The 14535-nt window shown below is 41.8% G+C and overlaps 1 protein-coding gene across 1 annotated transcript in view; it reads right to left on the reverse strand.

The window, feature by feature from the left end:
• Nucleotides 1-2875: 2875 nt before the first annotated feature.
• The window catches only part of LOC127012961 (neural-cadherin-like), a 59312-nt gene continuing 47652 nt past the window's right edge, over nucleotides 2876-14535 (reverse strand). The window contains 11 exon segments of the mRNA XM_050891448.1: nucleotides 2876-3754; nucleotides 4175-4329; nucleotides 5261-5514; nucleotides 6893-7073; nucleotides 7864-8128; nucleotides 8765-8931; nucleotides 11828-12008; nucleotides 12091-12223; nucleotides 12360-12487; nucleotides 13318-13445; nucleotides 13740-13954. Of these exon segments, the coding sequence (XP_050747405.1) occupies nucleotides 3353-3754; nucleotides 4175-4329; nucleotides 5261-5514; nucleotides 6893-7073; nucleotides 7864-8128; nucleotides 8765-8931; nucleotides 11828-12008; nucleotides 12091-12223; nucleotides 12360-12487; nucleotides 13318-13445; nucleotides 13740-13954 (2209 nt within the window). The 3' untranslated portion in view covers nucleotides 2876-3352.

Below are 14535 nucleotides of genomic sequence, written 5' to 3' on the forward strand. Positions count from 1 at the left end.
TCGCCTCAGCGCTCGCCTCCGCTTCAGCTGCCGCGGGGGTCGCGGCTTGGCGCTGCCCACACCCCCGGGAGAGAACCTGGTGGAAGAACAGCCTGACCTCCTCCTGAAATCGGTGGGAGCGTGGGCTGGCGTCACCTCCACCGTGGCGCTGGCTCCCCTCGTCGCCGGCTCCCGTTGTCACCCCCAGCACCACCGCAGCCTTCCCTCCACCTGCACGTCCGCCGTGGTCATGTCCCCATAGTGGCATCCCCTGTGAGCCCTGAGGCCCAGCCCCACCTGAAGAGGTGGCTCTTGCCACCCACCTGCACAGCCACAGCCCACAGGCTCATAAATCCTCCCGTGCCTTACCTCTCCCTCCTTCCCTTCCCCTGCTGCTGCTTAATTAAGTAACAGTAAATACATTTTTTAATTTGTGGTGACTAGCAGTTATCTAGAGAAGAGGGCAAGGAGGGAGTGCTCAGAGCTGGGCCCTTGCAGTGGTCAGAGCAGGCTCCCGCAGCTCAGCCTAGGGTAAAATGGCTAATCCTCCATCCTCTTCCTGCCCATGCACACCTTAATGCCTTATGAAAAGGCAAAGAAATTAAGACCTTGATCCATGAAGGAGAGCAGATTCAAATCAAGTCGCAGAAGCAGCTAATTCCTCTCAGCAGTAACTTCCACTGTTATTAAGATGTCCACATTTACATAGTCCATGTCTGTGTACGTTACCCTCTAAGCTACAACTAGCCAGGAGCTGGTTCTCAAGCTTTTCAGATACCCCTGTTCCTAGCATGTCAATGTCTTGGGGAGAAGCAGGATGACTAGCAGAAGCTTTTAACAATTTCAGTCATTTGGCTGAACTTCTCAAATATTTTACCAAGAAAAGAGTTCACAAAGGCTGCGCAGCAAGTTTTCAATGTAGATATACAATGCAAATCTCTTTTGCCCCAGTCATTGCTGTAGGTGACTAGGCTGTTTTTCCTTCCCTACAGGACTGCTACTGATCTACTGAACAGCCACAACTTCTGCAGCAAGTAAAATGGGATACTGCATCAAACTAGTGCCCGGTGTGGCCCTTTCTCAGTCTCATTCCATCTAACTATGTAGCTAGACAGTGACCTGCCAGCCGTAAACATTCTGCAATTTGCTATAAGTGACCCAAGGAGACAGAAGAACTTTCCTCTTTCTCATCTTCCATGAGGACAGAAGTCCATTACATGTCCTGACTACAATGCAATTTGTTATCTTCTGTTGTGTGTGTTACTTGTGTCTTCAGTTATTTGAGGGGAAAAAATTAACTACTGCTTCAGCTTTCCTGAGTTATTGTTTAATGCATCCATATGTAAAATGTTCAGTTTCAGAATATGAATTACAAAATAATCCTCTGGGAGATCACAGTTAGCCTGTTAGCATTATTTGTAGCACATTGTTCAAATTAGTTGCTTTTGGAAGATACAGTTTACCAATAATTATTCTAAACTTTACTTGATACCAAGTTCAGAAGAGGCAACTTAATAAAGAGCAATAAAAATGTACATGCACTTCATGAAAATGTTCTAAGAGTTCAAGACTTGGAACAGTCGCCTTACTGAAGTTCTGGGGCTCAGCAGTTTTCATCTGCAGCAATAATGTATGTAATATCCCCAGATGTAAGAGATTTTGTAGTGTCTTACCACACCATACATCTTTAGAAAGGAGGAAAAATTTACATTTAGCAACATGTGGCTATATGTTAATATAGCTACAATATTTATTTTTTATGACTTTGTAAGAACAATCAATGCTGAGCTGTGTGAGACTTTGGCATGAAGGAGTGGCTCATACTGACTCTTTGCTCCAAATCTCTCTAGTAAATATTGCTATTTTAGTATCATTGATATAAATAATTTTATGGAATGAATGCAGATTGTTTTATTCAGTTCACATGGTGTTTTTGTTCAATCAATTTTCAGTGTAAATTATACTTGTTCTAATAGTATCAAAATCTTCCTTCTAGGTACAAAACTAATTTACATTTGCATTTTTTATGCCAAGTAAAATGATGAATAGTGATGAAAGATCTAATTTTAAAACAATATTTATAAATCAAAGGAAGTGTCAAGACTTCAATAAAAAACAAACATTGAGTATCATGTTTTACTGGTAATTAAAAAAACACTGAGTAGAAAACAATATAAAAAACACTGAGTAGAAAACAATTTAAAAAACCTTAGCACTTCACAGCTTTCAAGCACTCTGTAAGCACCTATTAACATGCATGCATCACCCCATGCATTGGGAGCTGCCCCTGTTTCAGGGAGGTAAGAGAGAAAGGGAAAGAACAAGGTGATTTACCCATGGTCACACAGGTGAGTGTTCAAGTCAGTGTTAGATTTCAGAAGCTCCTGACTCCACTTCCATGCTCAAACCACAGTCTTTTTTTGGGGAGTGGGAGTAGGAGGAGGCAAAGGGGAACGGGGTAGGTTTCCCATGCTTTCTTTTTTGAGGATACCAATTTTTACAATGACTGTCCTGATTGAAACAGTTCAGTTCCAACTTTTGCCTGGATGCCCTTCTAGCTTCTCTTCACACCTGCTATCAGCTCTTCTGTTTTCCAGCTGCAGACTTTGAAGAAGGGTTCCATGTGAAAAGCAAAGTTGGAAATAAAAGCTTACTGAATAGAAAGTTTTCCCAGGTCTTACAACTGCTTTTAAGAGTGTAAAATTGTCACACCAGCAAAGTGCTATTCACAGCTAGGATCTTTCCACTCTTTCCCCCTCTTTGCAGGTAATTAGAAAAATAGTCAGACAGAAAACGTCTCCCACAGTTGGGCAGCCTGTAATAGTGAGTGAGGTGGTGTGTGTGATGTCAAGGGAGATTACAGTTTGGGAGGGTAAGACAAAAGCTGACAAGAAAACCAGAAATTTAAAATGTTTTATATTTAACATTTATAATAGTTATTTCACAGTCTAAAATGAATGCAATTTAAAAAAAATGCCCTACCCATTGTTACCCACCTGATAGGATTCATATTAATACTAGGGAGAAAATAATTCAAGTTCTTGCATCCAGGATAATTCTAGTAAGTCACTGTGGTCTACACAAATAAAAAGGGATATTATAATGCTATTCTACACAAAACCTACATTCCAAAGTTTTCAAGAAAATTCATGCTTTAAAAGTCTTTGCACTTCTACCGTTAAATAACTGTTTGTACAGTGCATATAAAAAGACCATTCAGATTATCACTCCTGGGAAAAGTGAGTATATCATACTACTGTAACTAAAAACTTGCATCAAGTACATTACTTGATGTACCTTATATATAAAAAAGGGCATTTTTAAAAGTAGTGTCCTTATGTTATGGCAATGTGTCAAGTTCCTTTAACTCCGGTTACAAATGTTCGTTTGAGACCTTATAGAGTTCTTTAAGCTTGTCAAACTTTGACCCCCACTCTTGGAGGCAATCATAATTTAGATCTTCATCACCACTAATGGAGTCTAAGGAACTAAGGCTCCCTGCTAGAGAGCATTGCCCTTCTAAGCAGTAAAAATGAATAGTGTCTGCTGGAAGACTCTGTAGATCATTGTCTGCATCCCAGATGATTTGAGAAACATATTCCTTGAAGTCTGGGACGCTGGTAACAGCTGATGTTGATTGTTTTTGATGTGCATGTTTTGGGAGTGAGTCTCTTTTTGGGCCAGTGGGTGTCCTGGAGTGTGGAGCAGCTGCCCTCAAGGAGAAGTGGGGAATGGTATGGAGAGGTTTCTTCAGTTCATCTATATTGTAAGCATTCTGGAAAAAAAAGAATGCAAATATCAGAGAGAAACAACACAAAAGGGAACAGGTTCCAAAAAACATTTTAAAACTCAGTGCAACACAAAACTGGATTCTGTGAGTTTTCTACAAACGAAGAAAAGAGAGGGCCTAGTTCAGAGGGCTAAGTTCACATCATACCAAATCCCTTTGCATAATGATAGTCTTGAGCTAAAGCAAGAATGCTGTGTCCAGAGCAGCCCCCTCAAAGGTGGCCACAGATGACCAGCATCGTGAAAGGTACAGATTGGGTTGAAACAGAAGCCTCCTACTCAAGAGTACTTCAGTTTAAAAAAAAAAAAAAAAGCCAATTGGATAAGGACAATAAGTTGAAAGATCTGGGAAAGGAAGGTGAGGAGAGGTTGGATTTGCAAAGACTGGATTGAAGCTGCATCATACCTGGTCACGTTCTCCACCTCCTTCTTCATTGTAATTGAAGACATTTTCTCTAACATCCTCCCAGCTTTCACGCTCTTCAGGAATGTGGTAAATTCCTCCTTTACGAAACCCTGAACTTCCCCACTGACTCCACACCGTGTAGGAGACCAAGAGTGCTGGAAGAAATAAAGAAACGTATTTGTTATATGACATATGACAAAGTATGATGCATGATAAACAAGTAGTTATATGACTCCTGAGATATTAAATCAACTCTTAATTTGACAACCAAACTCCCAGGTAAGAAATGCGTAATTGTTAATATATAAACAACTTATATTCAGGAACGTAAAGAATCATCTATGTATATTACATCATAAACTTCATTAAAAGGGCATTTTACTTACCTAAAGGAATCCATTTAAATAGAAGGCATTTTGGCCAATCTCTGGCCTTTCACCAATCCTGAGTAAATAAGATACCCAAAGTAAGTAAAACACTGTTTTAATGAAGGTTACAAGTGTAATATAATCATGGAGTCTTTACTATTCTGAGATGTGTATGCAATTTATCAATATGAAAACAGTTCTACGGTGTTATCAACTTTTCAGCCAAAGTGCGCCTGAAACTGGACACACTGAACACCTCTTTCTGCCCCACACTCTTAGTGAGGCTTGCCTCTTAAGATCATAAACTTTCTAGAGGAAGTTCTATTCCTCTATTATTCTCTTCCTCCCAATACGTGAATAGCAGGTACTAGCTGTAGGTCCTACCTATTACAAATGTAAGGGCTCAGGGCAGGTGGGAGTTTCAGATGGATGTGGCTGCACACAGATTTGCACACACAGATGGAAAGCTCTTACTTAAGGACTGAAAATAAGTGATTCTGAAAGAGAGAAATCCTAAATTTGCTTGAACTGGCTTCAAAGCAAGTAAACTGTAACTATGTGCTGATGCCTGTCTCTTAGCATCCTCAAATGATCTCCCAACTGGTGATCTCCAGAAAAAGTGAAACACTGATCACAACATCCAAGGGTAAAGCAGACTTGATTCAATGGAGCAAGGTACAAGATTAAACAGAAAGAAAAAAGGTACTTGCTTTCCTACCTAGGAAGACAAGGAGGCACATGCTGATTGCCAGAATAGAGCCAGAGCTGAGTCCAACGGGTCTTCCAGCCTTCACCTGGCTAATTTCACACCATCTTCCCTTGTAACCTTCGGGACACTGGCAGATAGTCTTGTCTTGGGATTGAGCCACACAGGTACCCCCATTCCTACAGGTCCAGTGTCCACAAGGTGATGAGGTACAGTGCCTGAGCCCTGTAAGGTTGTCCGTCACTTCTACTTTCCCAGCTGGACACCTGAACAACAAAAGCAGAAGATATCTTTTAGGCAAGCAAAGCACCTGGCGTTGTATGTAGTTTTGTACAAAGTTTGTTACTGTTTCTTTAAAGCCAATAATTCCAAGTATTTTCAAGCAAACCGCAAATCCACATTGAGAGTACGAAATACATGTAAAGTCTAACATAGTGAGCTAGTAGGCTTATGAAAACATGAATATATGTTCTGCTTTCCCTATCCAGAAGATATGCAGAAGAGCTTCACTCCTTCCTTAAAAAAGGGATCCATCAGCTTCTGAACAGACTAACCCTTTTTCTACAGACGTGTTCAAAACCCCTAGAAGGAAATGGGTATCCAAGATCAATGGGAAAAGGGCTAGCAAGCACTTAGTATAAGCTTTGTAATGTTTATTTGGACCTTTGGGAGAGGTGTCATTGACTTCCTCAGAATGACCCATCTTGTCTTTTAGGAGAGAAAGTGATTTCTTCTGATATGTAATTGGAGAGGCCATGGAGGAATACTGTGAGGGCACAGACCTGCTTTCTGCAATCCAAAGAAGAAATACTAATGAATAAATGGAAGAGCCTTCATATTGTTCTTTCACCAGTAGACTGAAGAAAGGAATGTCCCAAGGCACACTTAAGACCATCTCACAGCCTCTTTCAGCAATGAATCACCAGGCCTCAGAAGTGCCAAATTTTGGCTGAATTGAAGGAATTCAAGTGGCTCCTTCTCCCAGTCCTGCATGTATGTATGTTTGGGGTTTTTTAACAGACATGCCTGTATTTTGATTTGCATATTTTAATATATATTTTGAAAATTTTCTTTAAAGAGTGGATCTTCTCCAAGGAACTAACTGTGTAGGATACCAGCTGGTGGGCTTTGGTTCTGACCTTGGGCAGCGAATTTTAGAATCCAGTTTTGTGACAGTCTAATTTTGAAAGTCTCGTTGTTTCATACAAAGTATGATTAATTTCAACTTCTTTACAGAAAATATATGTAAATATATATTGTATATGCAATATATATTTTATACATCTATATACACACACAATATACATATGCTATATAAGAATATATATATTTTCACACAGAGAAGGAGAGACCAAAGCTTTTGCAATCCACCTTTTATCAAAGGGCATTTCACTTCCTCACCGGCCTGTGATCTTCTCAACATGGAAAAAATGGTGGAGTAAATAGGTTCCATATCAGACTTGCAGGAAAAGGCAAGTTTGGTCCATGATGGGAGATGAGATGGAGAAAAGGATTTGTCCTTGGGATGCCCCTCTCTGGCCAGCAGCAGCAGGGAGTTTCACTGTTAGAAGCAAGTTGCCTGAACTAAGGTGGAAAGAAAGAGCTTCCCAACCACCCTTGGATGAAAACAAAAGCTTAATGTACCGGCATTCATATTTTCTCCACAGGTCTACACAAAGGAAAGGGCTGTAACAGGGCTGGCTGCTGCAGGCACTGGAATGGCATCCCATCGTGACACCTTGCCGCCTCAGAATTAAGCCAAACTCTGTGCTTTTGCCTTCCACGAGAAGCAGCTGTCCATTCAGCTGGACGTCACGCATACAACCTGTATCAAAGCAGGGGAGTATACAGAGAAATACACTGAGTTAGCAACTTCCCACCTCAAGCCTTGCCCCCAACACATATGCAGGAGACCTTAGAGCACTGTAGAAAACTTAAAACATTTTAAAAAAAGATCCTTATACTGCTTGTCAGTTTTATTTTAGAAGAGGTACAGGATGTGCCTATGTGCTCTGGCCGATCTACAGATTGACAATACTTGTCCAGGACAGCTTGGTTGTACCAATGCAACAGTTTAGCAGAACTGTGCTATGAACCAGAACAGCTCCACTAAATTGATCTAGATTTAAAATATGATCTTAAAAGTGGGGCTGAATGAGAAGCACCAGAATGGAAAAAGCTCTCTCCTTGTTGAGCCACAATCTCAAAGTCCCAGCACCCAACCCCAGGAAATGGAGAGAGCACCATGAATTGCCTTGCGAATCCTTCTTCTCCTGCCAGGAGGTGTTGTGTCTGTTCCTTAAACCCTTCCGAGGCAAAAAGGGAGTGAAGATCACAGCATGAGTTCCCTGCTTGGAGCCTTTGGCATGGGAAATAAAAATCTGAAGTGCTATTTTTTCATATCTACAGGAAATCTCACATCTTCACTAGGATCAGATACAATGGCAAATAGAGTTGAACATTGGCTCTGAATTCCCTAGTAGAAGAGGTGGGATTTCATGGGCATAGTAGTCTCCATGGGAATTCTTAACTGGGTTTTAGACTTTCCAGTACACTCAAAGATGCCACTTTTAGACTTTAATTCCCTCCTTTTTGGAACCTGTCATATCACTTACCTTGGAAATCGCTCTCTGAATGATTGGGAAGGCGGTTTCCTAGCACGACGCTTGCCCAATCCATTTCAAACCACCTATTCGTGCCCAAGACAGAGGTCACTTCTTGATCACCTCCACCACTGTTAACGCGCAGGGTAAATTCATTGTTGTAGCGCTCCATGGTCAGAAGAACCCACTGGCCATTGTTTATACGTAATGTCCTCATTCTCAGAGAGTGATTTTTGTCCCCCAAGCTGAAGTTAACGCTAAAGAAACCCTCAACCACCTAGAGGAAGATGATAAATACCTTTAGTAACAGAAATGCACTTCTAAATGTTATTACACAGCCCTGCCTCAAGAAATGGACCTGAGTTTTTGAAATGAAAATGGCACTCTTGTTTTTAAGTGCTTTATTCCCAGATAAAAATTACCACAAGAAAACTGCAGGTCCAGGAATTATCAACTCTTCTTTACAGGCCACTCTTCTAACTCACATGAACCTTTTTATCAGTCTTCTCCCTACTGATGTCTACCTCTTCCCAGCTGACCCTCCTATTACAATTGGAATCCAGACAGCTTTTTTCAACAGCAACAAAAATGTAGACACAAGTTTTATAGCCAGAGACAGATAGAAGCAAAGAGAAAAGGCAAACAGGACAAACCAATCTTCCCCATTCACATGTATCACATGTACTCACCTGTACATTTTGCAGTCAGTGAAACAACTAGAATCTATGCTATGAAAGGGTAATACTGTGAAGGACAACACAAACGAGAGTAGTTATCCTCATGTGGAAAATTCTTGCTCTTTATTACATTACAGAATAGGTGTCCTTAATCAGAAACTGCATATTTTTCTCTTACTAGGGTACTCCGTGACAAATTAAGAGCACTGAAACAGGATGGCTTTTGGACTGCTCACCTCCAGTCGGATGTATCTATTCCCATCTGCAGAGGCCAAGCTGAGAAGGGTGCTGTGGGAGATACGGGTGCGCACCATCAGCTGGATCTGAGTGCTGTGAGTGCTGAGGATGCTTCTCGGCTCATAATGGATCCAACTGTCCCTTCCAAAAGCCCATTCTGGAAGAACTAAGCACAAAACACACAAACCCAAAGCTAAAAATCTCAGAAATTACTGCTCCCTCAGATCTCTACTGCTTGAGAATTAACCAGTTCTGAATGTCAGAGTTTTAGTTCTTAAGAAACTTTGGCAACATAATGAAGCATTAGGGAAAGCACCCCCCCACTGCCAAGAGAATTAAGAGAAAAAGAACAAATCAAGGATACAGAATTTAGGCAGGAAAGGGACAATTAGATACTGTCTCTAACATTCTGCCTGTCACAAGCTACACGTTCTACCCAGTCACTCCTACACTGAGACCATTAACTTTTTTCTTTTTTAAGATCTGAAACATATCTTCCAGTAAAGTAGTTGGTATTGATATGAAGACAAAAAAAAAAAAAAAAAAAAGAGAATCTAATGCTTCTTTCGGTAGTTTAGTCCTGTGGTTAATAACCCTCACTATTAGAAAATATGCACTTTACTTCCCATTTCAGTTGGCACAAGAGAAAGCCCCAGGGCAAGCACAGAGTCAAAAGTCATGTATTTTTTTTTTTTAATTACAAAGAGAGATTAAGTCAGTGTTTATTATTTTAAATAGGGAAAATACACTGAAATGAATTCTTTCCCCATTATCCTGGGGAATCCATCTGACAGTTGTCCAGCAGAGAGTTTGATGAAGTTTCACTGCACACTTCTGCAGAAATCAAAAATCGCTAAACCACCCAGACCCTGGTGCTCTTACACAGCAGGCACCCATTTCAGTCTCACTACCTGACAGCACTCCTAGATCTGCTTGTTCTGGGCACAGCTCAGTTGAAAAAAGAAGTTTCTTCTTACCAAATAAAGACATAGTCCAAGTTAGTTACTAGACAGGAAGAACGCTGGGTCACCAACAGCTAATCTGAGGTCAGTCTCACGCAAGTAGAAATCCAAAGAGTGCCCAGCTCATCCTGGGGCATTTAGTTTGGTTCCCAGGACGTGAAATATCAAATGATCAAGAGACTTCATTTCTGCACTCTCTTTTCCTCTCACTGTTTCTCCTCTCTCTTTTCTTCCTTGAAGCATGTTTTCTTTTCTCCTCTAGCTTATTCCCCTCATATTATTCTTCCTAACCCACTGTTCTCGTTTGTTCACTATCTCTGCAGCTACAGGCTCTAGCTGATGAGCAGGGATGGGTTTTCTTGGGACACTGCAGTGACTCCTGTCCCCAGCTGTCTGCTTCTTGCTGCGAGCACGGCTCAGCCATTCATAAGGCACCTGCTGAACACCAGCATTTTGCAGCCCAATATATTAGAAGAAGCTGGAACCAATCGAAGTTTTCCTATTACATCAGGATATGACTTACGGATTTTGAGTAATTACTTTCTGAGCACTTGGTTTGTCCCACAGTGGTGAGGGGTAGGAGCCAATACAGCAGTTGGGCTTGTGAACCAGCATCCCAAGATAACGCAAACCAGAATAAGATTTAAATCTAGGCAGATGTTTATAAACTAGTATCATCTGTCTGCAAAACATTAATACAAATAACTGAACTATATTAACCATTTCCGTGGTGATTATAAACACTTTAAACAGTGAAGGCTCCAGGCCTAGAGCGTGCCAATTACGATTCCAGTCCTCACCCCGTTGGACAGACAGAGCTTCTGCTGAGTAATTTACTGTCATACCTTTTAAGTCTTGTGTGGCAGATGGAGAAAGGAAGAGAGGGTCTGGCTGCCCAGAGTAGGGTATTATTGTTCCGTATACAATAAGGAAAAGTAAGCGCACTGAGCTGAAAGGATATGTGTAACACTCCACCACTCCTGTCGATTAATCACAGCACATTGATTCAACACTAGCTCGCCTGTGCTCCTTCCCAACTGCTCACTGCTGCTCATCCTCACCTGTAGCTCATTCAAACTACAGGACTGAGGGGGCTAATTCTCCTCCAACACTACACAAAGCCCCCAAAGTTATGGGGCACTGGTGCTCATTATAGACTGTTATGATCAACCCCATTGTTTGTACCTTGTACCTAGAGGGAGAAGGCAGACACAGGGCAGGTCAAGTCCCGATAAACACCTGTAACTCACTTCTGATTTCTGCTTCAGAGCAATGGCTGCTGAAGGTATTAAGATAGGGAGGACAGAGCCAACTTCAAGTGTGTCCCCCGTGTACCCTGAACATGACTGTGGGCTACTAGGAGTTAAGGAATTAATTTCCTAACTTTTTAATTTGTGCTAAAATTTTGCACTTTCTTACAATGTCTCTGAGGTTTTCTTTATCCACCCTTGCATGCTTTTGTTCTCTGATATGTATTTCATGCTGATTTTGTACAGGATAGCACATTTGCTGGAGCCAGCCTGATACTATGTCCCCACATGCACCCACTGCTGTGGTCTAGGGGCATTGCACAACTTTGAATTCATTCCAGTGACAGAGGCAAATGCAATTATCCCCATTTTATAGATGGAAAATTAGGCCTGAGGACTCGAGGATTGTGCCCCCAGGTTTCACAGAGAGAACACACCAAGCTGGCAACCTCATCACTCTTATAACTGCTGCAAGGTGACAAATAGTACCATGTTCAGGAAACTGCATTTTGTGATCAGTATGGTCAGAGGAAGAAGGCGCAATGCAGAATGTTTCATCTTTCACCACTGAGAAATAAGACGCTGTGATGAAAAGGACAAAACAACCCATCTGACCACTTGCCTCCCCCACACAGTAAAGCAGGTCTCAACAAGACCCTCATCTGTGACATCATCTTTATTCAACAAGATTTAGAAGGATCTTTATATTGCTGCAGATCTAAATCACTCCCAGACTACAGCATGGTCTTATTAGGCTTCTCAGTTCAAAGTCGTGGCAAATTTAGAGCAGTATGTTTGATGCTGTTCCCACAGATCCTCACCATGAATTTCTCCCTAGAACTTGCAGTACCTTTTTCACACGCTGGTCCAGCATATCCTGGGGAACAGTCACAGCGAAAGAAATCCCAACCACCAACACACTTGCCGTGGGCACCACAGGAGGCCATCCCACCGCTCTGACACATTTCATCTGTAAGGACACAGCCGGGAGCGCTGTTCAAGGACTCTGCAGGGTGCTCTAAATCATAGACCTGGAAAAGGACAAAGAGAAGCATCATATCTGGGGTCTACAGTTAACAGCAGTAAACCCAAGACTGGTCTTAGTAGCCCTACCTTACTATCAACAATGACATTGCGTATGCAGCCAACAAACCCTCTGAAGTGCCTTTGTGAATCATGGTAAGGCAAAATCTTCTTAACTCCACCCAACTGCAGGGGCTGATGGCCACTGAAGAGCCTACCCATGCTGAAGGGAAGGGAGGGAAAGAAAGAATTAGTGGCATGCAAAATACAGCAACTTGGCTGATATTTTTTCCCCCCTTTTTCCTTAGCTCTTTTGAGTAATTATGTTTCCAGTTCTTGTTGGTGGTTTTTTTTTTTACCTTTGAGATCCCACAGTCTCTCCAGAGGCTTCACAGGCAGACAGATCCATTTGGGAGATCTTCTTAATGACACTGTCATTGTCTCTAACTGAGACATTTACGCAGTGGTCAAGAATCAGCTTCACTTTCTAGAGAAAGGCATTGTTTAAAACAATTGCATTCAGAGACGTGCATACATTTTAATTAGACATTTTCTTTCACTTAGCAGAAGGGGGAATAGTAACTAGCAATTACACTGCAGGAAACTTTATTAAAATAATAAAACACTTCCACATACTAATCTGGAAGGTTATTGCACAGGGCATATAACTAAGGAGCCACACAAAAGAAAGATCTGAGCATGCCAAGTCACTGACATGGTAGAGGGAAGATGGGATTTTCTTGGAGCTTTCTGCCAAATCAGAACCCAGAGAGATAATCTAGCAGTGTAGATGGTCTACCAGGCTCCCCATCCCAGATCCTGACATTCCCCCCAGCTTGTCTTATGCAGGAGAGGAAGGGCGAGCCTAGCAGATGCCTTCACGAGTGTTAAATCAGCAAGATGTTCCCCTTACACAAAAGCATATCTATCTATCTCCTTTGTGCTGCATGTCTAAAGTCACTTGGTGGGGCAGGGTTTCCTGCTCGGAGAAATTAAGGATATTTCACTCCATCAGTCCAGGAAGAATTTATCCCCTGGATAATCACAGCTCTGTAGTCTAAGCGATAGACAGGATGATTAAACAAAGAAAATAGCAGGGCCAGTTTCAAAATTGGGTCGGACTTCTCCAGGCCTTGTTCTGCTTCACTGCTTCAAGACTAAGGGGACGTCTGAGCTGACAAACTTCAATCCCTGCTGTTGCAGAGGTGATGAAAGACTGATTGATAAAAAAGCTCTACAGAAGGGAGGAAGGATTTGGAAGGAATAACTAGGTACATGAATCAGTGCTTCCACAGGATTGTCCATATTTACACTTGCCTTTCCATCATTTATAATTTTAATATTGTGCCAGCGGCGATCTGCAACATTAACTTTTCGTGACAGCTGCAGGAAAAGCTCACCAGAGCTGTGGCTTATGGTCAGCGACGGGATGCCACCAGAGAGCTCTGCAAAGGAAAGACTCTTATTGGATATGCACTAACCACGTTCCCACTCAAACTCAGTTGAAACAACTGTTACACTTAGGTTTTAGTTGGAGGAGTTCTTCAGACAGCTTAAAAAAATCCAACTTCTAATACAGTGACACAGGATACAAACTGGGCATACTGGCGAATTGTTCTGCATTCTCCTGATTCTCCAAAAGTAACTTTCTGAACCTTTTTTTAAAAAAACCTATCAACTGTAAGTAGAATCTCACCTTCACACGAACACAAAGAACAAGTACTCTTTGAGGTGCTAACCTAAAGCAAGGAAATCTTCCCGTTCTCCAGGCTGCCCTCGCGCCACTGGTCCGTGGTACAACAGAAGGCCATCGGCGACTTCAGTGATAAACTCTAAGGAGATGCGGCTCTCAAAGCAAGGCTTAAGGGGAGGGAACCAGGCATAACCATGGCCTCTGAAGCTGTGTTTTGTCTGCTGGCAGTCTGGTCCGTAGAAATTAGCAGAACATTTGCATCTATTAAAAGAATAAATAAAAGCAAAAATCCATCATCCAAGCAGAAGTCATGAAGGGCTCATCCCACAGCAGGACTCTCTGCTTTAAACACAGGAGCCCATGTTGCCTAGGCCATAGTGCGGGTTAAGCACTAGCAAAATTCCCATCAAAAAACGTTCCTTATTGACTTGTTTGTATAAACAGAATTTAGCTTTAGTTCTAAAAGATAATATGTCTATGCAACAACATTCTGTGAATAAATGATGGAGCTGTTGCAATATACAAAGCACACGAAAACCTCTAATCTCTTCAGCAAAAAAAAGAAACCTGCTTTTCACTAGGCTTAGTTATCAGCTTGTTTAAAGACTTTATAATGTTGACAGGGAAAGCAAAGTAGTCATGGAATCATAGAATACCAGATTGGAAGGGACCTCAAGGATCATCTCGTCCAACCTTTCTTGGCAAAAGCACAGTCTAGACAAGATGGCCCAGCACCCTGTCCAGCTGAATCTTAAAAGTGTCCAATGTTGGGGAATCCACCACTTCCCCAGGGAGATTATTCCAATGGCTGATTGTTCTCCTTGTGAAAAATTTTCCTCTTG

This window comes from Gymnogyps californianus, chromosome 2 (assembly GCF_018139145.2).
Source record: "Gymnogyps californianus isolate 813 chromosome 2, ASM1813914v2, whole genome shotgun sequence".
NCBI lineage: Eukaryota > Metazoa > Chordata > Aves > Accipitriformes > Cathartidae > Gymnogyps > Gymnogyps californianus.